The sequence below is a fragment of the Oryzias latipes genome, chromosome 13 (genome assembly GCF_002234675.1).
Source record: "Oryzias latipes chromosome 13, ASM223467v1".
In the NCBI taxonomy this organism is placed as follows: Eukaryota; Metazoa; Chordata; class Actinopteri; order Beloniformes; family Adrianichthyidae; genus Oryzias; species Oryzias latipes.
Window position 1 is genome coordinate 21,703,665 of NC_019871.2, and position 26,454 is coordinate 21,730,118.

The 26,454-nt window shown below is 40.4% G+C and overlaps 1 protein-coding gene and 5 non-coding genes across 9 annotated transcripts; all 6 read right to left on the reverse strand.

Moving 5' to 3' along the window:
• Positions 1–267: 267 nt before the first annotated feature.
• On the reverse strand, positions 268–24,639 carry nox4 (NADPH oxidase 4). 4 transcript variants are annotated; one of them, XM_004075806.4, is made up of 18 exons: positions 24,413–24,638; positions 23,392–23,487; positions 17,379–17,489; positions 16,169–16,253; positions 12,587–12,684; positions 12,342–12,369; positions 11,979–12,051; positions 11,320–11,400; positions 10,670–10,820; positions 8,700–8,864; positions 8,139–8,201; positions 7,622–7,682; positions 7,156–7,237; positions 4,039–4,158; positions 3,840–3,948; positions 3,402–3,470; positions 1,344–1,444; positions 268–1,248 (listed from the first exon to the last, which is right to left on the reverse strand). In XM_004075806.4, the coding sequence occupies exons 1-18, from the start codon at positions 24,467–24,469 to the stop codon at positions 1,128–1,130; spliced, it is 1,671 nt and encodes a 556-aa protein (XP_004075854.1). In that variant the 5' UTR covers positions 24,470–24,638; the 3' UTR covers positions 268–1,127. The 4 variants fall into 4 exon arrangements, 3 of the variants coding, with proteins under 3 accessions (XP_004075854.1, XP_023817525.1, XP_020564045.1); XM_023961757.1 differs by having other exon boundaries at positions 23,786–24,638; XM_020708386.2 differs by having other exon boundaries at positions 23,392–24,637.
• Positions 1,747–1,818, reverse strand: trnad-guc. The gene has a single exon. It is a non-coding gene; the product is annotated as a tRNA-Asp (tRNA).
• Positions 2,182–2,253, reverse strand: trnan-guu. Its single transcript has one exon. It is a non-coding gene; the product is annotated as a tRNA-Asn (tRNA).
• On the reverse strand, positions 2,399–2,470 carry trnan-guu. Its single transcript has one exon. It is a non-coding gene; the product is annotated as a tRNA-Asp (tRNA).
• On the reverse strand, positions 2,614–2,685 carry trnad-guc. Its single transcript has one exon. It is a non-coding gene; the product is annotated as a tRNA-Asp (tRNA).
• Positions 2,830–2,901, reverse strand: trnad-guc. The gene has a single exon. It is a non-coding gene; the product is annotated as a tRNA-Asp (tRNA).
• Positions 24,640–26,454: the final 1,815 nt, after the last annotated feature.

Below are 26,454 nucleotides of genomic sequence, written 5' to 3' on the forward strand. Positions count from 1 at the left end.
TCAACACCTGCACTAAAGCTCGGCTGTTAAAGGATCGATACAGTGACTATCCCTTGTGGTATATTTTTGGGTCCAGATGACCCCACTCCTAATGTTAAAGTGCCTTGGATAGCACAAAAGCTATTACAGTGTCTCAAGCAAACAGGACTTCAGTGATGTTTACCGGGAAGCATAAGGGGGCGGGGTTGCTCCGTGCCAACAGTCCTGGACGAGACGCCCACAACTCAGAGGTGAATTTCTAATGAACTACAGCCACTATGCAGAAACTATGTCGGAGAAATGTGTTTTATTTTGCATAAAAACTGCATAATCATAATTAAAAGAATGTACACAGATGTACAGTCAATGCAATAAAATATAAAAAACTTTGAATAAACAAACACTGAAATCTAAAGATTACCGAAAATAAATATTCAGAGAGCTCCACGTGAGCCACTCATTGAAAAAAGTCCATAGAAATGTTCCTTTGGAGATGTTTGGAATAGAGGCCAAGATTACAGTAACTGAAGCAAAACCACTGTGATCAAATAAAGCAGGTAATCATTCTTTCATCTTTGGCTTCAAGGCAGATTTGGAGACATGATTACCAAGACCTTTGTAGAGTTCTCCAAAATAAATAAACCTGATCTCAGTGTCTTCCATGCATTGTAAATGACAGTCACGTAGCAATGAGGCTAAATGATGTCGATGGTAGCTCCTCCCACATGCAGCGGCAGCTTCAAGTTTATAAACACATTTTTGGGCAAGCATCCAGCAACAAATTTGACAAAAAGAGGCGGTTGATGCAAATTTGACATGTGAATCGCATTGTGTGTTAACGTAGCATAAAGATTGTTTGTTTTTCACTAGAATGGGAGCAAAAGTTGCACTGGGTTTTTCTTCTCCCTGAAAGTATAGTCCTTTTTTTTTTTTACTTTTTCATTCCTAAAATATGGTTTAGCACCAAAGAAACTTTAGTCCCCTGCTCAACAAGTAGCAGAAAGATTTGCAAACAAGAGACAGAAACACAGGATTGAGTTTTCCATATGGATCGTTAGTGTCACATGACTCGTGACACTTCATATGTCAAGAATGATCAAAGTCCCCTGGCTACATGTCATTTGTCAAAAATAGAACAAAAGGAGCAGTCAGCTAAATGACTCCTTATTGAATTCAAAAGTAGCTCCTGAGGATTTGGCTGAATTGCACAGTCTGTGAAGGGTCCTGGAGATCCCCTTTGGACCACAACAGAAAACTCCTACTCGCTTACTGAAATCAAAGAGGGAAAAAGTCAGTCAGTTTTAAAGGATGTTAGCTTCAAATCTATAATCAAATGATTGTTACTATGTGTTGTAGCTACTTACTCTTTATTACTCTTTCCAATCTCGTCAAAGAGCAATTTCCATTTTGGGCGACCGACCTGCAACCTTGCAGCAAGAGGGCGGTATCGTAGCTCAGACATGCTCTAAAACAAATCCATAGCATCAAATCAAAATTTTGATCAGCCAATATAATTAAATTAAGCTTAGCTTTTCCTTGCGGAAAAGGATTATATATTTCTGATTTTTAGTTTGACACACATGTAAAAATGAACTGTGATTCTCTATCATAAAAGAAAATCAATAGTTTTGTTCCTTTCAAAGTGAAACATGAGTGGGGATTTACACTTCCTTATTTTGCTGAAGAGTAACGTTTTCCTTTGTAACTTGTATTTTAAAATTTTGCATTCTTACAAGTCCAATATCGCCATTGCAAAAGAATAATTTTCTCCCCGTCGGGGAATTGAACCCCGGTCTCCCGCGTGACAGGCGGGGATACTGACCACTATACTAACGAGGAGGAGCTAAGATTCACGCCAGCACTGCTAGCTAAAATGCTATAGCACCCGTTTGACGTATGTATGCCAGGTCGTTGGAATTAAAACGACAAATGCGGCTGGCGATGTATGTACAGGTCCTATATCGCCATAGGAAAAGTAAAACTTTCTCCCCGTCGGGGAATTGAACCCCGGTCTCCCGCGTGACCGGCGGGGATACTGATCACAATACTAACGAGGGGGGGCTAGACTGAATGCCAGCACTGCTAACTAAAATACTATAGCACGCGACTGACTTATGTATGTGAGGTCGTGAAAAAAACGACAAATGCGGCTGGCGATGTATGTACAGGTCCTATATATCGCCATTGCAAAAGAATAATTTTCTCCCCGTCGGGGAATTGAACCCCGGTCTCCCGCGTAACAGGCGGGGATACTGACCACTATACTAACGAGGAGGAGCTAGGCTAATTGCCAGCACTGCTAGCTAAAATGCTATAGCACGCGAATGACAAATTTATGTGAGGACGTGAAAAAAACGACAAATGCGGCTGGCGATGTATGTACAGGTCCTATATATCGCCATTGCAAAAGAATAATTTTCTCCCCGTCGGGGAATTGAACCCCGGTCTCCCGCGTGACAGGCGGGGATACTGACCACTATACTAACGAGGAGGAGCTAGGCTAATTGCCAGCACTGCTAGCTAAAATGCTATAGCACGCGAATGACAAATTTATGTGAGGACGTGAAAAAAACGACAAATGCGGCTGGCGATGTATGTACAGGTCCTATATCGCCATTGCAAAAGAATAATTTTCTCCCCGTCGGGGAATTGAACCCCGGTCTCCCGCGTGACAGGCGGGGATACTGACCACTATACTAACGAGGAGGAGCTAGGCTAATTGCCAACACTGCTAGCTAAAATGCTATAGCACGCGACTGACTTATGTATGTGAGGTCGTGCGAAAAAACGACAAATGAGGCTGGCAATGAATATACAGGTCCTATATCGCCATTGCAAAAGTAAAAGATTCTCCCCGTCGGGGAATTGAACCCCGGTCTCCCGCGTGACAGGCGGGGATACTGACCACTATACTAACGAGGAGGAGCTATAAGAGACCTCGCAAATGCTACATAAAATACTGTAACATCGTCTTTGTGTTTCGCAGTGTGTATTTTTATCACTTCAATTGTTGTTAGTTAGCAAAGTTAAGTTGACAAAACACGATAAAAATGTGAGAGGCACAATATCCTGATAAAAGTACCCCAGTGATGATTATAATAATAATAATTTAAAAAAAAAAACACGTAACGCTTCTCGTCTGGGAATTGAACCCGGGTCTTGCGCGACAGCCGAGGATACGTACTAATACTATACTAACGACGAGAAGCTAGGTTAGCCAAAAGTGTTATTAGCTAAAATGCTATGTGGCATGTGGTCTATCACAGGTTTAGTGTTGAGTTATAGTCACGGTAAAAGTTGTCTTAGGTTAAGTATGACATTTATATGTCTCTAACTTATTTGCGATGTAATGCATTTGGTGACACATACATACGGGGTTAAGCAAAAGTCTACGTGCGCGAGTCTCTTGCGTATATACGTACCTGCAGGCTGTCCTTCTGAGTGACATAAAGTTTCACATTCAAGTAGTCAGGTCTGTTGTCCTGCCAAAGCTAAACGCCCAATACAAACGTGGATAGATGACAGTTAGATGCTGACAGTCAGTTAATTGACAATCTTGTTTTCTACTGAAACTACTGTCATTTCTCTCTTTAAAAAAAAGGTCAACTCAAACAGGTACTTAACTCCTTCATGCCTGAATGTATGTCACTATATTACATTAAAATATTCTTCAGTGTTTTTTTTGTTGTCGTTTTTCTTTTAAGGACATGAAGTAGATTCTGAATTACACCGTGGGGCATGGAGGGTTAAAGAAAAAGCATAATCTCCTTTCTTTAGTCTGTCACCAGGATTTTCTTCTGCTCCTTGAAAGTATACATATAAAAGATATAAAAATATTAAATCCCAAGCTTGGCCCCAACCTTTTCATGTAAAGCACACAGCAGCTCTGCAAACCAGTAGAAAGACTGGAGCTCCCTGCAGACCCAAACAAAGTACAGCCTCTGCAGCCTGAAGCTCTGCCATCTCTCACTTGGTGTGAAAGAAGAAGAAATACAAGAGAAAAAAAACATTTGCTGAAATTGTTGATCATTTGTTATAATGCAACAGTTTTCCACTCACATTAGAGCATTGAGCACACAAGCAAAAGGTGTCACACCTATCCCTCCAGCAATGCAAAGGCTGACGTCATAGTTGAAGACTTCCTCTGATGGGCTTCCAAATGGGCCATCGACGTAAAGCCTGGTCATGAGAAGTTACAACAAACAACACAGGCAGCTCAGAGACAAAACTATACCAGAAAATACACTAATTTTCTTTTATTTATAGATAAGAATCTGCCAACCGATACACAAACGTCAATACCCATCACAAACATCTGTCGTCCACACATGCAGAAATTGGCAAAGAGGAGCAACAAACACACAGATGCACAAACACTCAAGTGCACAGAAGTGAAAACAAAAATTTTATCAAAATAAAAGCAACTAATGATGATAGAGCTTCCTCTCATCAGCTGTAAGTAAATTGTCTTTACAAACATAATTATTAATTAATTTTCCAATTTTTTAAACCTAACTATCAAGATAGCTAGAAGAATACAGAATAAAACAGTATTAAAATAATGAAGAACAGTGACACCTGGTGGACAAATAAGCCTATTGCAACCTTAAAAAAGTGCAAACACTGAGTTAAAATGGTTTTATCCCATATTAATAAAGGCTTTTCAGGAAAGTGATGTTAATCTGTCTGCTTATTTACACTGATTAAAGATTAAAACATTATTATATACAAAAATGAATGACATATTTAGACTCAGCATCCATATTAAGACTGAGTCAAGGACTGTTACAAGGACAATAAAAACATGCTTGTAGTAAAGGACAGTAAAACATTGGATATTTAATTTCTCATGTTTTTAAACTGTGCTAAAACTCTAAAGGTACTTGCAAATAAAGCTCCTCCATTGTCTCAAATGTTAAAAGGTTGATACAAAAACAAAGCTGTCAGATGTCACAGTGTTTTATTTTACATATTAAAATGGTTGACTCAAAATTGAAGTAGATTAAGAGATTAGAATTTAGTTGCAGATGGTGCAGAGTTACATGGCAGATTTTTTGAGCCAAGGTACACTTTTACCTTGACAAAAATGACGAGGCACCATAATCAACCTAAAATGTAAATAATAGAAGACGTCATCTGTATCAATCATGTACCAATCCTTATGTGTATTTTTACTGTTATTTTGTTTTTAACTTTTTTCTGTTTAAATCAAGTGTGCAACTTTTAACCCAAAAAAGTTATTTATTTTTTGGGAAAAACTATAATTTCAATTTCGTTTTGATTAAATGTGTCTATTGGCCACTTAACTTTACTTGTGTTTTTTTTTTTATTTTGTTAAGACTTGTATTTCAATTCCAATAGTTTTGCTTGAAGTCTGAAACACAATTTGTCCTTTTATCCAGACATTATTAGAAAGCAGCTGTTCTGTTTCAAAAGACTGGTTTCAATGCTTGGTAATAATTCCTTTTTGCTCCAACACAAACCTTAGAGCTGAACTAAAGCGTTTACCTCTGCTTTACAAACTGTTAGAACAGACTGTGCCATGTTTGTGTTTGTTGTGCTTCATAACAGTGGTGGAGGAAGAGATGCTGTTTGAGAAACACTATTATATGCTTTATAAAGACAAAAACCCCATCTAAAGGCCCGTACACACCGGGACGAATATTCGCCAGGCGTTATTCGCCAGCGTTTTTCGCCACGTTTTTTGTGTTCACACCCAGGCGATTTTCGCTGACGATGAGTGGAGTGAACATGCAATTTCATTCCCTGACATTAGATGGCGCTTAATGTAAAACCGAAATACTCCTGTACACAAGGTGGCGCTGCGCAACTTTACGCTTCTTAAAGTCGCTTTTCACTCAGAAGAAGAGAGCAAGTATTTACACGCTTGTCAGAATCAAACAAAGAAAACATGAATATTTCAAGCACCAGTAGCTCCAACTGGTGCTTGGTTCGGGGATGTTTTAGAATGTCCGTCATTATTGCTTCGCGGCTGTGTAGACGCTACTTGGCGTCTATCTTCTTCGCTGGTATGTGTGCTCAGCAAGGCAGTTTTGTTTGAGCGCCCCCAAGTTGTGTTTTACTGTAACTTCAGAAGCTCCAGACACGTGAGCAAAAGCGCCGTTCTCATTGGTCGAGTAGATTTCGACGCGACGCGTCGAAAAAAAAAAAACGAACCCGAGGCGTTTTTTTTTTTTTTGACGCTTTAACGCCTGGCGTTCCATGCAGACATGTAAAATGTCTGCATGGAATTGATGGTTTGCATTGGGCCACATGTTGAAGTATTGCTTTAATGTGTCAGTTGCACACATGAACTATATTCATATTCAATTTAACCCTCACAGAATAGGCTTAGGGCACTAAGGGCCACATACCTGCATGTTTTCCTGCATACCCTGCTCTGACATGTTCTTATTGGCTGGACTTACCTGAACCAGGTAATCAACCATGAGTAGGGCAAGGATTTCTGAAAATCACGTAGACACATGGGCCCTCGAGGCCTGGACTTGCCCACCCCTGCCCGTGAGCCTCTCTGTCATGAATCCATTCATCATAAAAAGTTCAGCCTAAAGTTTAGTCAAATCTGTTGATACAAAGCATCCCTGTGGCTACACTAAATACTTTATAGAAACAGTACTTACCTCTGGTAATGCTGCTGTTTAACTGTATAGCTGTGCTACTATCAATTCGTTACATTATAAGGTCAGTGGCTGGTGGGCATGAACTCAAACAGTTGGTTTCTATTGGGCGGGCTTTAAAAAAAAACTAATATATCATAATTTAGAAAAAGTTTTACTTTGAAGTAAATATTATTTTAGTATTGGATGCCATTTATTTCATAAATGAAAATGTTGTTCAAGCCATGTTGAATCGAGAATCAAAGTAGTTTGGCAGCACGAGTTTTGGAAGCTTTTGCGTTTTGTGTATTTGTAACAAATTGAAGATGTGTGCCTGAAATAAAACATAAAAAGTATGAACACAATCGACACAAACAGATCAACAAACAAAAGATCTTTTTAAAAAATTACCAGGTAACGTTTTGGGCCATAGGTGAGGCTACGTGACATTACTAATACAGAAAGATCATAGAATGACCACAGAAAGATCCAAAAACCTTTGAGCTGTCAGGCATCCTGAACTGTCACCTCATACTCACAGACACACACTTAGACCTACGTTGGGTATCTCCTCTGATGGACCACAGGAAGGATCTCCAAGGCAGCTCTTGGCTGAGGAAGCAAGAGGTGAGCAAAGTGTTCTGCAGAGAAAGATGGAGAGCTTACTGCACTTTTTCTTCTTATTCACTACTCTCCATTTCCTTGGAACATATGATCACGGCGGATTATAGAGCCAAACCAAACAAACGCACTTCCTCTTCCTGTGCTCTGAAAGGATGTGAGTGTGGACGGACATGCGGCAGCAAATGCAGACAGTAAAACACACAGACAGTGACAGCAGCTTTTAAACTAAGATCCTTGGATTCAAACCTTTTTGTCGCATGAATACAATGTGCTTTTCTTCAAAACACCAAACCTCACACTGGAAAAGCATCAGACGTGACATTCTGAGCTGTGATTCTACTGTTCTACCACAATGTACGTTGTATTATTATTGTAGTACTGTGTTTGGGTGGGTCGCTCACCAGTCCAGTCTCCCACAATTCTCAGATGGATGCCAAAAGTTTGCTTGTTCTCGGTGGGACACTGTAAAGAGTTAGGAGACACACAGGCCGGAAAACATTTCAGGTTAATGGAAACTACAGCAGAACCCGCACGTTCTAAAATGTCCAGCCAGGAGAGAACCAAGCGTGCACACATAAGGGCTATCTGAATTCAACACACAACCTTCCTGTTGGCCGACAGCTTCATGAACCCCAGGGGTCTGTCCGTCTGCTGTCAGAGTGACTCGGCCCTTCTGCTCAAACATCCACACCAGGAACAGCCATGCACTCATGAGAAAAATCCAAGTCCAAGTCAAAAGCTTACACCCTCCAAAGCAACATCAATGAATTCTAAATCTAGCAGAACTGCCACCTTTTCTTTTGACCAATGGTGTGGTAGTGGGTCACTTTTTACCCACAAGACAACACAGGGGTTAAGAATCCATGAACAGAAGAGTGTGTTTCAAGTGAAAAATGTTTTAAACTAGGTTTGTCTTACCGCCGTCAGAGTGAAGGGATGGTTCTCAAAGGGAGACACACCTGGACAGTTGAGGAGTATATACTAGAATGAAGAGAAGAGTAGAAAGCCATGGAGGGACACCAAGAGCCACAGAATGTGGAAAAAAACAATGTCAAAGAAGTTTGATGTCAGCGTTTCAAAAACAGAACATACTTAAAATGTTTGTGCAATTCTAGGAACATTTTCACAGATTCTGCAACTTATATTTAATGGATTCAATGTGTCGTGTATGTACTGTATACAATTACCGATATGAAGCCCATTGAAATGACTATTGTTGTAATATTGGGCTATATAAATAAATATAATTAAATATTATTAATGAATTAAATTAAATTGTATGTATAAGAGCAAATGTCTTTATAAGTAGGAGAACTTACAATGTCAAGTAAATGGTAAGATTTTCTTTTATTTATTTTCTCGTAAATTTATGAATTCATATCTTTAATGGATTTGAAAGATCCATGCATTTTTTTTCTTTTCTTTTCTTTTTATGGCTGAAAATTACTTGAAATAAACCAATCAATCACGCCTTCTTACCTGTCCGGGTCGAGCTCGGAAGTTTTTCTTCAGCATTCGCAACTCGACGACGTCGCATGGATGTCTGATAACCGTCACTATGGTAACAGGGTGACTGCTTCGGATGTAGCGGTAAAAGCGCTCCACACAGTAGAGACAGAGAGGGCCGGACACCCACAGCCAGGTCTGTTGACGCACATAATCAAAGCACGAGCTGAGAGCCGAGCTTTTGAGAAGAGACGTCAGCAATCCAAGCAGCAAAGTGAAATCTTCACACACAAATGAATCAGCATCTACGTCTGCACAGAGGAGCAGCATTTACGTAACCTTTATAAGACAGCTTGATTTAAACTGTCTGTTAATATTCAACATTTTGTCAGTGGACTGATTCCACAGGAGGCTTACAGAACCTCACTGTATGGAGATCATTGCAGCTCACTTCAGCTCCCAAATGGATTTGATTATCCAAAAAGCTAAAGCACTGTCAGTTTAACAAAAACGTCTGCGTTTATGAGCTCATAGCAAAGGTCACAGGAGTTTTCTTCATCATCGTGAGATTGATGAAAGACCAACGTCCGTTACGTTTTTCTATGTTCACTCCTGCGCTGCACGAGGAAACATCTGCGCTGTTTGCTATGAGAGCCGGCTTCATTTTTAAAAAATGTAAACCACACGTGTGTCAGATTAGACACAGCTGCAAGTGAAAATGATGCAACAGCAGTCTGTGGGATTGCAACAAGGAATGAACTATGAGGAATGGAAAAAATCAGGTGGGACAATGTAGCTCAGTAGATTACCAGGACTGGTTACTCATTTCCAGATGTTCCTACTTTACCTTTTACTCCCATTTAAACACTCAGCTCACTACAGCAGATTTTAATAACGTTTTTTTAATGGTCATCACTTATCTGCCAAGCCTGCACGTTAGCACAGCAGCTATCAAACAAAAAAAAGCATGAATGAGGACCAGGGTCCTCCACAAGCTTCACTCTTTTCTTCTTTCTCATCCAACATGATTTTGACCTGCGGCTTTTCTTCTGATGCGTGTTCTGCTGAATCAACCCGTTTCAGCTTTAGCTATCCAGAAGGTGGCCTCAGAGGCTCAACTCAGTAAAATTTAAACCAATGACCTGAAGAATCCCAAACCATTACAGAACGTAGCAGGTTTTTTCCTGAAATGCTTTGTTAGCTTTTCACAGATGCTCAGCATCAAAACAATAGAAACCAACACTTAGGAATTACAGGTGATGCTGTCATACAGAGTCCTTGCACCACACTCTAGTTATCAGTAAGTACTGGCTCCTTACTGACCACGCGAAAATGTTGCACGAACAGGGTGTGCACGTGATCCGTAAGTGCCTGTTGGATGTCCACATAAACTAAACTCTGATTGTTTAATTTTCCCCATTTCTATCAGTTAGACTGGAGGTAAGGAATGTGCACTAATAGACTGCATGCAGGATTTAGGGGAGTTGAAAACACAATAAATCCATATGACACGCCTGCATCTTACCTACTTCACCCTTAGATATTGTGTAAATGTTCACTATGACCTGTCATTTGCAGCACGCCCGTAGAAAAACGTGCAGGAACTTTTTTTTATGGGTTCACTGAGCGATCTAGGTCCTTGATATTTAGCGCGGCCCACCTGCATGCCCCGTGCACGTTTGAGAGAGCAGACACTTGTGACAAAGGCTTAAAACCTGTGTACTGGTTATCGTCTTCTTTGTCATTCAATTCTGCTTTAAAGTAACAAACATGGCTCTAAATCAAATCGGACTAACTGCTTACAGCCTGGGGTATTTTATGAAGCCTGCGCATTACTAAAACAACCATGTACAAACAAGTAATCACACACACAAATATAGTATTTGATGTAAAGACTGTTTCTAACATGTTCTCCACCTTTAATAAACACAACTGACCCATTTAAATACTTCAAACTCGGCTGGAAGCCACACTAACGTATGTTTGAGGTCATAAAGGCAGACCTGTGGATAATGTGGCTGGAAGTGAGCATCTTCTTTGCATCTTTGCTTCTGGTCCAGATCCTCAGCCTGCTGCTGCTGCCGAAGGCTCTGACTGGCTCTGAGGCAGCCTGGGGGGTGGGCCTCTATGTTGGTCTGAAACTTCAGAGCACCTCTGGTTGGAAAAAAAAAAAAAACATGTAGGAAATTTATTTCAATGTTGGAAAATATATGACATAGAATAGAGGAGTATCTATGCAGCGATGGACTGCAAATTAGCGAGAACAGCAATCACAACAATATAAATTGTTTTTGCAGCATCTTGAGACTATTGTTGTAAATTTGTGTTTCATAAATTAACCAAAACCTAAAAACTGGAATGATAGTAGAAATTTGAGTTGATAAAAAGATTTAAAGACATTTAAAAACAATATGATCCATCTTTTCTAAAACCTTTCAGAAACATTTATGAATGTAACCTCATAAAAGAAACACATGTGTGCAAAACCAAGAGCAAATGATGTCACAAGAAAAAAAGAAAGAAAGAAATCAACACACGGCGACAAGAAAATCAGAAGGAACACAGTAAACAGATTTATTGACACACTGAATAATTATTTGACTTGAACTGAAATACAGAAACATAAAAGAGGCTGTGCTTTACAGCAGCTTACCCCGCCATGTGCACCATCAGGATGATGTAGAAGACAATAAAGAGGTTGTGTGTGTACCAGAAGATCTCATAATTACACACCCTGAAATATACAGAAAAAACAAACATCTGAAGGGCTGTTCTGGAAAAGTCCTGAATAAAGTAGAGTATTATATGAACATCTCAAACTAGTGAACTATTCCAGACATCACAGCTCACGGAATCTATTCAATTCAATTCAATTCAATTTGTATAGCCCAAATTCACAACAACAGTTGTCTCGATGGGCTTCGTATCGGTAATTGAAAAAGTTAAACATAAAATCAAAAGGATCATGAATACATAGAGTTCAATAGGAAAATATTGAATTGAACAAACAAACTGACTAAGCTAAACTGGACATCCCTGCCCTTAGACCCCCCTTCGCGGTAAGGAAAATCTCCACAAAAAAAATGGATTCCGGAAAAAACCAAGAAACCTCAGGGGTGCCCACATGAAGGAGGGATCCTCCCCCAGGACGGACAGGACAGAAGAATTCTTAGAGAAGAATTAACTTATCTAACTCTACATATTTAAAGTCCAGCAGACGAGCTTCATCCAGACAGAGTTGGGGGGACAGTTGGGGGCGCGAGTCGCGAATCTATCAAAAACTTTTACTGGAAACAGTTTGACTCCGCCTACCGAATGCAGTGGGATGAAGATATGAACATCAGCAGAAGGATGAGGACCAACAACACGCCGGAAACTCCTGGGACTGAGGACAAAAACCAGAAGACACAAAACAAACAGAACAAAGAAACAAAAAGCAAATGCATTGGATCAAACACAAGTTTCTTCATCATTTCTTAGTTGAAGAATTACCACAAAATATAATTAGTTTTCCTTTTTTTAATAATCACAATAACAAAAAAGATGCCAATGGAAACAAATCAAAATATAAGAAAATAGAACATTTAGGATTTATTTATTAATATTACAATGCTTTAATATAGGAAGGACAGATGAAGTAAAACAGTCCAACAAAAACTGAGGAGTGTTTCTTACTTGTAGTAAAAATGATCAACTTGGGGTCCTGGAAAGAAAAGGATTGCAAACAAATTAATTATTATAAACTTCCTTCCTGTTGGTTTGTTACATTCTGCAGAAAAGATCTAAACACATAATTTGAATTTGCTTTCTGCTTCTGAACCTTAAAAACTGAGGCTTTAGTCAGATCTTGGTCAAAACAGAAATCTCTCAGAAGTACATTATTTCTCTTTTGTGACTTTTTGTTTGTATTTGAGTCTCACCTCTCCTTTGTAGCGAGCCAAGTTGAGAGCTGGAAAGTCTTCAGAAAAGCCGGCGCTGAAGTTGACCACATTAATCAGGTGTGCTGATACATGCACCGCTGCAGAAAAAAAGAGAGGGCTGATTAAAAAGCCACATATCTAAAGCCTTTTTACCTTTCCCCCCTCTCGAGGGTTGACCCATACAGGTGCTGCAGGTTTTTGGGTGCCAGTGGAGGCTGCATCTAAAAGGGGGAGCAGGTGTGTCTTGCAGTTCCCCTGAGGCTCGTACGGCCACCTTAAGGGACATCATGAAAATCAAAAATTCGTTCAACACGCCTACATCTCACCTAGTTTAACTTTACGTGTTGTATAGGTGTGTAGACCTCCATATCTTATGATGGCATCATTTACATGTGTATGCGGATGTATATATATATATATATATATTTATTTGTCTTCTTCAGTATTGTTTTTATTGATTGTTTGAAATAATCTAATTCCAAAATCCAATATAAGTGACTTTGAGTGAGTTAGCAGTGGGTACTGATTAATTCCCTTAAATGATTCCCAAGCAATGACAGAACAGCAGATGACCCTCTTTAACCTTCTAATACCTGAGCTCTTGTTTGAAATGCCTTTATAATTTCTCTTTGTTATTTGGGCTTTGATAGCAGAAATAATAACTGTGGTAATATTACCACGTGATGTCCACGTATGTGGACGCCAGGTTTTAAGAGGTTAATTTAGGCTTGTTTTTCCAGTATATTGGCTTCCATATGAGTGTGTTTCTACAAAACAAAATAAGGAAAACAACTGATACAATTACAATAAACCAATATCTTCCTATTCATGAGCAAGTGTTTTAGCCACATGGTGTCTTAACCCTTGGGTATCCTAGGCACTTTGACGTTGGGAGTTGGGTCATCTAGACCCTCAATGACAGTGCGCTGAACTTTTTTTTCAATGATTTGTGATCTTCACTGATGTCTATGGATTACATGAAATCCTCTCCACCTTTATCCACCTTTGTCATGGTAGGGAGAACACGTCAATGGTCATCTTGACCCCATAGGATAGGACAAGGGTTAGGACCAACTACTCATACTATTTGCCTTTAGTAAAACACTCTGACAACGGTGGCGCCCTCTATTGGTGAGCTCAAAACACGACACTTCAGTCCAATCTTTAGAAATAGTGTTCGCTATGACCTGTCGCTCGCAGCATGGCTGTAGAAAAAAACATACATGACCATTTTTTCACTCCACGGCCCCACCGAGCTGTCTGTGATCTCGCTATTCCATACAGGCTTGACCAATTTTTGCCGCAGACAGCTCATATCTACTAGAAAGGACAGTTGTAACTAAGGCTTTATGCAGAGGTGTCACTAAAAATACAAGATGTCTAGTCAGCTACAGATACAACAAAAAAATACAAGGAAAGACTCCCAACGGTCTTACTGGCACATGCACAGCCTGACGTCGCAGACTAACAGCTGATGGAATTAGATGACTCATGGACCCAAGGGTCTAGTTATTTCCCCCTATATCCTTTCCCACCCACCCCCCACACCCCCAAGCCTCCGGTCTCTTTCTTCTCTGCTTCTGTCTCTCTCGCATCCTACTCCCCCTCAGTCCATTTGCAGAACATGAGAACTTTTTCCAGAGAGCAAATGATCTGATGGAAAAGCATGCCAGAATGTTTGTGATTGTTTGGTAATAATGGGTGGAGACGGGTGGAGAGCATTAAGGTTAACCTCACAGAAAGTGTCAACTTGAGGATTATCTTTAGCATCATTCTGTCAGCTCTAAATGCAATCCCCCTCACAAAAAAAAAAAAAAAAATCCATATATTTTGGTTTAAAGTCTTGTGTCTTTGTATATTTAGAAAATACATCTGTAATATTTTAAAATGTAACATAGAGCGTAACAGGACAAGCACAAAAAGATGAAGAATAGAGGTCACATTTTAAAACAAGTTTAACTTGCAAAAAACCATTTTCGAAAAATGATAAAGACATAAATGATGGGAAATAAAATGCTGCATATTAATCCGAATCGGACACTTTTTTTATTCAATCTTATTCTTTTCTGTCAAACATTGTATGATTGTGTCTTTAAAGCCCATAGTTATTGTGGAGAAAAACATTTTTGAGTCATTCAACTGGAATACCACAGTGATTTCATAGCTACACAGGGGTGGAACTATAGGGGAAGAGGGGGGAAAGCTGACCCCCTAGCAAAAGGTTTTAACACCCCTGCCTGCCCCCAGTTTTTGAGTAACATTATTGACAACGTTTAAGAAATCATCAATATAAGCTACTTCCTTCAGTGGGCTCAAGTAGCTAAAAATGTTTTAATATCTCATCTTCATCGCCTACATAAATTTTAACATTTCTGGGATGTCTGGTAATTTAACTTCCTCCCTCTTTTAGCTTAGTATTTGGTTTCAAACATTGTTTTCCTTTTCTGGTCCAGTTTAAAGATTCAACAGCCGTCTTTTTTCTTTTTAACTTTTTACCCTCTTTTTTTCTTAATTAGCAGCATGTGTGTGCATGTGCCACGCCCAAGGTCCCTGATTTCCTCTCAATTTGTTGCATTCATATTTGGTTGTCTATTACCGTTTAGCTGGTTCATCCGTTCTGTTTATGTAATAAGCCCACATTTACTGCTACATTAAGCTGCTCTTCTACTTGGTTTTCCTACATTTCTTTTAGAAATAAACTTTATTTTATTGGTTTTTCTGGAAGTTCGTCAACCTAAAGTTTGTAAGACCTTCAGGATCATTTCTATCTGATTTCCACATTCTGAGGATGCGTGGGCGGCACTGGCCCAGGCGCCCAATAATCAAAGGGTCGGCGGCTCGATCCCCGCTCCCCCAAGTCAACCGTCGTCCAGTGTGGCTCCACTGGTGTGTGAATGCGTGTGGATGTACCGGTGATGGTCAGAGGGTCACACCTCGTCTGCCCCAGTGCAGCCGTGGCTTACCATCACCAAGTGTCAATGAATAATGGACACATTGTAAGCACTTTGAGCATCTAGAAAAGTGCAGACAAATCAAATTCATTATTGTTATTATTATTGTCGCACTTACTGGGACATTAGTCTACAGATGTTAAACCCACAGCAAAAGAGCTGCAAGGAAAACCTAAAACATCCAGTTCAAAGATCTAACTGGGAACGTCACATGCAGTTCCTTCTATAGATTACAAGTTCTCCCCAGATAACAGCTCCCAACAGGGATGAGTAAGAGGAAGAAGACTGACCCAGCAGGCCTGCAGCTGTCTTAGATGTCATGGGAAGAACCTCACAAAAAAACCAACAAACTAGAAGGGAAATGAAAACACTCACAGTGAGAAAAGGACAACATTCAAGCTCCAACAACTACTTAGTGGTAAAGTGGCAGAGTGTCTGCCCTGACTGGAAGGTCTTGGATTTAAATCCGAGGTAGAGTCATGCCAAAATAGGTTGACACTCAGCATTCAGAGATTGGATTAGGGGGTTAAACCACCAAATGGTTTTCTGCAGCTCACCACTCCGCCAAATGCGGAGAACAAATGTCTCACACCGAAGTGAACAGGACAGGAGGAAGTTTGTTTGTTTTTACCAGAGAAGATGCAGATGGCGATCCCACATGCAACATGGAAGGACTTGCTTTTGTCCAGAAGTCTGCGCATCCTTCTTGTTGACATCTGCAAGTGTCAGAGAAACCCCTCAATAAGCCCTTCATTCCTTTAAAACACCTACTTCAACTGTAAGGAAGGCACGGTTATCTGTGTAGCACATTTTGTGTTCAGAGACAGATCAAATATTGCAATAGTTTTTATTTTTTCAAATGACAAACAATATGCTCTTAAGTTTGATACTTTTTCTGTGATATGTAATAATGATTTCTGAAATAATGTGATGTGTGCTGCTGAAATTAATATGTAATTCATCTTTGTCATTTGATTTTACTAATACTCATGGATTTTTAAATGCACTCCTTAAGCAATTAATGAAAGTTCTTTTGGAAAAAAATATGTTTGATGGTTTAAATTCGGCATGAACTGTATATACAATATAAGAGCTAATACTTCAATTTATGATTAAGAGTAATAATGATTGAATTCTTTACATGTGGATGTGGATGTTTGCACATCTTATATATGTTTTTCAATCATTCCATGACTAATTAACCTAAGTTTGATATATCTATGTAGGGATACAGTATTTATGTTGTTTGTCTTTGATTTTATTCTTGTTTTGATTGCTTGAAATAAACCATATCTGTTAGAATGCTGCACTTGGATTTTTTTTCATGTTTCTTCAGTTTTTGTAAAAGTTCTGTTTTTCTTGTCAGTCTCACCAGGTTCTGGCTGATCATCCACAGCTGTCTTCATTTTGTCAAAAACACTCAGTGTACATTAGTGTCTTAAAGTAACCGTGTGACATAAAATTGAAAACAAATTAAATGCAGCAGAGAACAGGATTTAAATAAACTGAGTGTTTCAGATTATCTAGGGCTTTTTGGCAGTGGAAAGACCTCCGAACTGGACTGATGTGGTCTATTTTTTTTGCATGAATCCAAGCAGGACAGTTCAGAAGAAGTTGCAGTGCCCTAATTGATTTTTGATAGTCCTGAAAAAACAGCAGTTCAGTAAAAAACAATAGTTCTTTTATATTTTGGATCCAAATCAGAATCATATTTTATTGTCATTACAGTAATGAATTGTAATGAAATTAAGATCCTGAAACTGTTGATTCTGTTCCGTCTCATTAGACACATCCATCACACACTCGTGTCCCCCGCCCTGAACGTGAACACTCAATCTCACCGTATGCGAGCCTCGTATGAAGGTAAGCAGGGAGCGGCACATGGGTAAGAGCACCAGGCTGCAGTTCAGGTTCAGCACGGAGGCAGAGGCTCTGCTGATGCACAGTCCCAGCTAGAAAAGAAGACAAAGAGCAGGCCAGATGGATTCATGCAAGACCAGCTGAGAACAGGTTCACTCTTCTCATAGCACAGGAGGAAGGAACATTTATTCAGGTTAAATTGATTATTAATGGAAAAATTATAAAGAATGTTTTAAAACCAAAAATGTGTCATTTTACAAATAAAACGTCCTCCTTTGCTTGGTTTAAATAATTGACTGTATGTGAGAACTGGACTGAGTGAGTGTGGGATCATAGTTTACTTCCACCTCCAACCAAATGACATCGCCGTTTTTCGAGATTTGGATGCTGCCACGTTGGAACCAGACATCGTCAGTAAGTTGCTCACTTACAAAAAGACTGGTTTTCAGTTGATCCAAGTCAGTTTTAGTCAATGTTTCTATGGCAACTCCTCTCACCAATGAGGAGTTACATTGTTCTAAGTCCATAACCTAGCAATTGAAAGCAGGCTACACCAAATCTGTCAAGCAAACATTTTAAACTGTAGATGTGGGAACCAGCAGGCACCACCTACTTTTAATGAGGCTTCTGATTGGACAGTTAAATAACTTACAATAGAAAGAGAAAAAAAGGATTGTCAAGAGCATAATAAAAGGATATGTTAAAAAGTTAGTACATCAAGACTGTTTATACCATGGTCCAGGTGAATACTCGATTCTGATTGGCTGCTGTGTGTACATTAAAAAGTGATATACCACAGGATAACCGTACAGTGAAAAAAGAAGTTCCGGTCAACTAGCTAAAATGTTTTGTATCACTGCGCCGGCTTCTTTAAAACAATCATTTGCTTCATCATTCGGACAAAAACAAGCGGTAAGAGTTGAGCTTTCTCTCTGAACTGATGCTTTATTCAACACATCGGAAAGATCAGCATATATATATCGCTTTATATCACCGAATCTTTACTGCAGCGGTGGTGCAGCGTGACGCGGACTATTTGTTACGCGCCGCACCACGTAACAAATAGTTCGCTTTTTGTGAGAAAAGCGATCCAAATTGGAAAAAAACAAGAATTAAGGACTAAAAACTGGTTACTATTTATTTTTTTGTATGTGACAATGGTATAAGCGGGTTAATGGCCTTCAAAGTATGCATTATCACTTTTTAACGCACTTCGCGGAAGCAACCGTCGAACGTGAAGGCTTCCACGGCGTGCGTTAAAAAGTGATAATGCATACTTCGCCGGCCATTAACCCTTACTTATTTTGACAAATAGAATGATTGAGTTGTTTATTTCTCCACAGAAATCTATGGGATTTTGGCTTCTTCAAGCCAGTGGCTACTTCCGGTTTGGAACACCAGGGGGGGAGGAGTCATTCAGTCCAGTTCTTTCATGCAGTCAATGGTTTAAATCTCAAGTTACATGAAACTATTTTTCTTCACCAAGAAAAATCTGCTTTAAATTATTATTTTTTTAAATTACGAACATTTAAATACAGTGTTTTAAATTTACTTGTGATTAGATTAAACTATATTTAGGGTTTAGGATTACATAGGGTTACATATTAAAAGTATTTTATTCATTAAATTTATATCAATATTTTCCAGCTAACTTGATAAACCAAAAAAAAAAAATCTAACAACGGTAAAAGACTCTTCTTTAAGAAAAGAAAACACCAGATTATATGATGAGTCATTGTGGTTGCAGGTGAGGTCTGAGTCATTCACGGACTGAACATGCTGAGACAGCAGAGAACACCTGGATGGGGGACAGTTCACCTGCAGGAGTGATGTCAGCTCTGTAATCTGTTTTTTTGTTTTGTTTTTTGGTAATCTGTTTCTAAAATCAAAGTGGCGACTGGTGGTCCCTGCACCACAAAGGCTCACATTCACCTTAATGGTGATGTATTTTATGCACATGGAAAGCCTAAGAATGATTCACTTCCTGGTGTTTTTTACAGCTAAAGTCTTTTTTTAATTGAACAATTGAACATGACCTAACATGGCTTAACCCGCACTAAATTAACCAAAAACAATTACCGTAGTTATTGCAGCCAAAAGGAATGAATACAGAGCAACAGATAATGTTATGAACCAAATAATCACAAATTTGGTAATGCAAGGCTTATTTACCTTAATTTAATTTAATGTATATTTCTTCACAAATTTGTTCTGACTTATTTTTTTAATTTTATGTACATTTCCTCTTCTACCAAAAACAAACAGAACATGGGGTTTCTTTTCAGCACTCTTTGTTTATGTACAGTATATAAAATGTTGCTAGGCAGAGGATTAAATTACAACAGAGTTCTTCATTTTAGTTTGGTAGAAGGATCCCAAATATATTAACAGCTGAAAACATTAAAGCTTTAGTCTGAATTTCTGTTCTTTGTCTCCTTTTGTAAACAGCATCTGTTAAATGACTTCATAGACGTGTAATCCCGCTGATTATTCCCAGCAAACTTATGACTGTGGCGTCTGCATTTTTGCTTCTGTGTCAGAACTTGATAAAAAACTGAAACTTTGCACTAAGATGTTCTGCATCCAGTCTTTTCCTGTTTGACTGACCTAAGAGATGTAATGTGGCTGCAGCAGAGTACAGGCTGAAGCTTGAATACAAATATACCCAGTGCAGACCAACACCATTAAACGTCTGCTGCACCCCCCCCAGACTCAGAAAAACTCGCGAGACTCAACACAACATCCCCAAAGAAAAGCAGCTGACAGACAAACTGCAGACGGGCGATGTGACGCCCGGCTTTCTTTATCACCAACACCTCCAACAATCCCGGCACACAGACTAAAACCCTCTGGAAATGCATTCAGTCAAACCAGGGGGCGTGCCCGCACTTGCCCGTTTTTTTTCTTCCTTACCTTCCTGAACAGCAGCACTAAAGTTCACACGTGTTTGCTGCTCCTCCTGGGTCTCTTTGTTCATTTGCTTCAGCACCGTTTGGAGATGTTTGACTCTTCCAGCACTAAATCTATTCAGACATCTGTTCAGTACCCAGGTTTTTATCACACACTGGATGAATTTTTAGGCTAAAGATATCCTGGATCGATCTTAGGTCAGTGAATCGGATCAAAACACTTCATTGAAAAGGATCCAAAAAGTACTATGAATCGGATTGGCAATCACAAATTATGATATGAAAAGAATCGTTATAATTAATCCTTACACCCATAGTGTGTTGTGGGTGGGACCATTGGCACTGAGCAACTCCCCCCTTAACTCCCCTGAGAGAGCTCTCTGTTTACATGCTCTCCCTTTAGCTTACAGCTACAGTGGTGCAACAAAATGGTGAACAATATTGGAGCTAGGTATTATTCATTGTGATGAACTTCTGATTAACTATAATTGCATCATTTTCTATATTTTATATACTTCTGAGGACCTTATAATCTTTGGGAAAATGTACTTGGTGGAGACTTTGAATAAGTCCTATGGGTTTTTTCTTCTCCATGCACTTAATTTAATTCTCTTTTATCTGTTTTTTTCTTGTAATTGTGCAAAAGAATACAAATTAAATCAAATATCCAACCGTACCGTTTTGATCCAGATTCCAGCTCAGAGGAGGAAAGCAAAGACGTACATGGATCTAGTCGTCTACAAGTGGATGATCAGGATGGAGCGGAGCAGAGATTGTAGAAGCAGTATATTACAATCTTTTTTAAATGACATTTTTTCATCTGATTCACAATTAAAATACACAGTAATGCAATTTTAAGCTTAATTTTCTTAATATATGTCTTCCTTCAACAGAAAAAAGAAGACCAAAAACCCCCTTTTCATCCAAGTGAGTCTTTAACAAACAGTATTTAAGATTTCACACACGTGTTCAGTCTTTTCTTGTTGTGGCTGAAGCTGAAGCAGACAGTGGAGCTGGTGGTGATCTGCTGCCAGCGCCTTAAATGAACAATCTGCACGCCGTCAGCGTGATTTTCAGCAGAAACAAGGAAGGTCACACAGAAACGCATGAGGACGCACATATCCTCACTAATAGGAACTTGTGACAAACATTACAGCACCCGAGTCAGCAGGCTTTAGAGTTTAAACCTGAGTGTTTGTGACGGCACAGAAACATGGCTAAATATCTGCTGTCACAAACTTAAAAGCCACAAATGAGACGAAGCAAATGTGCCTTTAAAGCAGAAACAGTAAATGCCACAAGGTTCTTATGCAGTCAAACCATCTGCACAATCAAAGCTCAACATCTGAGCCAACATACAGCGCATCTCATTCTAATCCACCAATTTCCCACCACTGCTCAGATCTTTGCATTGCTTTCCTGAGATGGAGTACCTCAGGTTCAAAGCCTTAAGAATGACCCATAAAGCAATAAAATGAGCTATACCCTCCCACCTAAACACCTGGTCCGCTGCCCCAGTGTCTAACATACTCTATCAATGCAAAAGGAACCAGAGGGCTCTGCAGCATCCAGCAAAAGAACACAAGTTAAACTCTTCCGCTCTGTGATCCCACAATGTTGGCATGAACTACCAAAGCCTGTTCTCACAGCAGCCTCACTCTCACAGCAGCACGTCTATGGCTTCTAAATCGAACATTGATCTGAACAAAAACCTTTTTCTCATCACAATTACCTTTGACTGTGTCATTTCAGATTTACTTCTTCTGCTCGCTTGGTGCTTTACTTGTACTCCAAGAGTCTGATAAATAACTTTAAAATGTTTCCAACACAAAGGAGACTTCTGTAGTGCCAGACACCATAAATACCAGTGACTTCATCCCTCCTTTCACAGTTTAATGGAGGGATGAAGTCACTTTTAGGAGATGCAAAATCTTCCTAAAAGACCTTTCTTCTAAGTCTTTACCTGCATTTACAAGTTTTACTTCTCATATTAAAAGTTCTTGAATTTGTTTTGATCAAATCACAAATTTGTGTTTGGCATAATGCAACCGGCTCCGGAGCTTCATGCAGCTCTTTTTCACCTTCATTATGTCTCTTTGGCTTTGAAGAAAAATGCTAACAGTTTGAATAAACAATGGGTTAGGAATTTTTGGTAATTCCAGCCTAACAATGTAGCCAGCTCTGGGTCCCCCTGTACCTGTCCCCAGCCCGGATAAAATACAAGGTATCCGGCGTAAAACTCTCTGCCAAACAACAAGAACATGTTAAAAAAAGAACGCCAAAAACACGATTTTCATCTAAGTGGATTTTTCACAACAGATGGATGGATGGATGGATGGATGGATGGATGGATGGATGGATGGATGGACGGACGGACGGACGGACGGACGGACGGACGGACGCATGGATGGATGGATGGATGGATGCATGGATGGACGGACGGACGGACGGACGGACGGACGCATGGATGGATGGATGGATGGATGGATGGATGGACGGACGGACGGACGCATGGATGGATGGATGGATGGATGCATGGATGGATGGATGGATGGATGGATGGATGGATGGATGCATGGATGGATGGATGGATGGATGGATGGATGGATGGATGGATGGATGGATGCATGGATGGATGGATGGATGGATGGATGGATGCATGGATGGATGCATGGATGGATGGATGGATTGATGGATGGATGGATGGATGGATGGATGGATGGATGGATGGATGGATGGATGGATGGATGGATGGATGGATGGATGGATGGATGGATGGATGGATGGATGGATGGATGGATGGATGCATGGATGGATGGATGGATGGATGGATGCATGGATGGATGGATGGATGGATGGATGGATGGATGCATGGATGGACGGATGGATGGATGGATGGATGGATGGATGGATGGATGGATGGATGGATGGATGGATGGGCATGTGCAGAACCATGGATGGATGGATGGATGGACGGACGGACGGACGGACGGACGGACGGACGCATGGATGGATGGATGGATGGATGGATGGATGGATGGATGGATGGATGGATGGATGCATGCATGGGCATGTGCAGTCTCACCCCAAGCATCTGGTAGAGGTAGTGGTACTGCTGCCCGGTGGAGTACAGCAGGTATGTGTCCAGGAACAGCCAGGTGTTTGCCGCCAGCCACAACATCTGCACAGACACAACACATGAAGCAGAGACACAACAGCAGACACACAACACTACTCTATGGACAAAGACATCATAACGCAGCAGGGGCTTCATCTGCATGTTTTCACAAATATCCGAAGTTAAATGGTAAAAAAAAAAAAAGTCGTCATAAAAAGTAGAAGTATGTTACTGCAGAACTAAATGAGTTTGATGCGCTATAGTTCAGCTGCTAAAGCCTCAGTTAACAACAGCCCTGAGGGTTTCTGGTGCTTGAACTCCAAACCAAACTGTTTCAAAGCTGATAAGAAAACTTTCCCACCAGGACAAAGTGTTTCCCTGCTTCGTTGGCGAGCCAGCTCCTCACCGACACAGCCATGGTTCGTTCCCCCCGGGGCTGCACCTCCGCCGCAGCCGCCCCAAGTCTTCACCAAAGCGTCGGTCAAGCCGGGAGACTGAAGACCGGTGCTGCTGTGCTCGCCGGAGTCCGCTCGGTTCTGCGGCTCCGGTCTGCTCACACCGTGCAGGAACTCTTCTCTTCACCACCACCCCCCCCCCCCTCCACGCACACACATACAGCCCCCGAGCTTAATAACCACTGCATCTCAGCTCCTCCTCCCACGCGAGTCTTTAGCACCTCCAGCCTGGACTCTGGTTTTAAGGAGTTCAATGTAAACACAAAGTGGATCTGAGGATGGATGGATGGATGGATGGATGGATGGATGGACGGACGGACGGACGCATGGATGGATGGATGGATGGATGCATGGATGGATGGATGGATGGATGGATGGATGGATAAAAAGTAGAAGTATGTTACTGCAGAACTAAATGAGTTTGATGCGCTATAGTTCAGCTGCTAAAGCCTCAGTTAACAACAGCCCTGAGGGTTTCTGGTGCTTGAACTCCAAACCAAACTGTTTCAAAGCTGATAAGAAAACTTTCCCACCAGGACAAAGTGTTTCCCTGCTTCGTTGGCGAGCCAGCTCCTCACCGACACAGCCATGGTTCGTTCCCCCCGGGGCTGCACCTCCGCCGCAGCCGCCCCAAGTCTTCACCAAAGCGTCGGTCAAGCCGGGAGACTGAAGACCGGTGCTGCTGTGCTCGCCGGAGTCCGCTCGGTTCTGCGGCTCCGGTCTGCTCACACCGTGCAGGAACTCTTCTCTTCACCACCACCCCCCCCCCCCCCCACGCACACACATACAGCCCCCGAGCTTAATAACCACTGCATCTCAGCTCCTCCTCCCACGCGAGTCTTTAGCACCTCCAGCCTGGACTCTGGTTTTAAGGAGTTCAATGTAAACACAAAGTGGATCTGAACATTAATAAGTTTCCAGAATAAAACCGAACAATGAACATCACTTTGAACTTATAAGGTGCTGCAATTCTTCTTACTGCCGCTAGAGGGAGCCACAGACCAAATGGCCAGTGGGATCTCAAAAGTTCAGACTGAACATGAAAGCTTGATCCAAAAACTTCCAAGTAGGAAACTGTTTTTGTAATCTACTGTAAAGAAATTTGTGTTAAATTAATATAAGAAGTTATTTATAATAACTTTCTTATAAGAAATTCTGCTGAGATGGCAGTTTAGTTTATCAATAATTTCAATAAAAACAGAGTTACTTTCCTGTACATTTGACCCAGTGAGTAACCCCAATCCAAGGCCTTAATGTTGAGTGTCAAGGAGGGAGCTACAACAAATTTCACACAAAGTTTGACTTTAAAATTCATTGACGAAAACCATCTGACTTCAATATTTTTGTGACTCCGGTTGACACGTGAGTTGGGAAGTTTGTGGATTTTCTCTTGGCGATCAGTAGTCCTTAACTCAAATTACAGCAGTAATAATCAACGGTCTGTATTTTTCCAAAGATATTGTCCAAAATCACAACAAAGTTTTACTAAAGTCAATTCCAATATTTATCTATTAAAGGGACAAATTCCGTGGTGTATTAAGGAAAAAGCAACCAATTAGAAATTGACAGTGACATTGTGGACTCCTTACAGTTGGAGCTGAAGAGGAGGTACCATCTGGATCTTAAAGTGGAATTCAACTTATAAGTTTAAATCTATGTTAACACAGCCTCGGAAACATACATTCAAGCGACCACTGTCAATGAAAAGGCAATGTAAACTCGCAAATATGCATGCTTGGGGCCTCAACGTCCAAAACTCTGTCATTGACACATCTCTACGCAAGTTTCTACGACCATTTTGGGCTCTACGTAGAAAATGCACAGCTATTGACTGTGAATTGATTCAGATTTAGTTGTTATGCATGGATGGTGTCCTTTTCCATTCACATTAGGGCAAACCAATTGAAAAATGATAATGGAGGGAAAATTAACAATTAGTAAACAGTAGTTCTTGAATGCACGTCACATGGTGTGAACGCAGCTTTCATGCTTTTAGTAATGCTGCACATGTAAACAGTATTACAATTTTTTGTTATAGTGTTGGATGCTGCATTCAGGTTCTTCGTGAGGCTGTGGAAGAAATAAGATGCGGAAGCCCTGGATTTGTGTCCCATTAGGGTCTCTTCAGTGTCAATCTGCTTGTTCTACTTTTGCATTTGTGAGATTTCTCCCATCGCTGCAGCTTCCTGCTGTATTCCAGAAACACATTTTATAGGTTGATTAGAAAATCTGGTGACTCTAAATTCCTCCTGTACATTCAGTGTTTTCTCCATGAGAAGCTTCTTGACTCAGTCAATGACTCCAGGTTGAATGATGGATTGGTCCATTCTTGGGCTGCTTCCCCGTCATGAATTGCCGAATGGTTTGCCAGAATTTCTTTGAGGCCGACCAATAGTTCCTCATGCATTGTCAAACTAAGATTATTTTGCCAATGAAAAACTTTCTTGACAAGATTATTTTTCTTCCAGGACAGAAAATATTGCAATTTTAGTTGAAACAATGGTCTTTTGATTTCTTGAGATTCAGTCTTTGCAGTGTGTTTGATTAATATTAATGTGGAAACAATTGTTTGGAG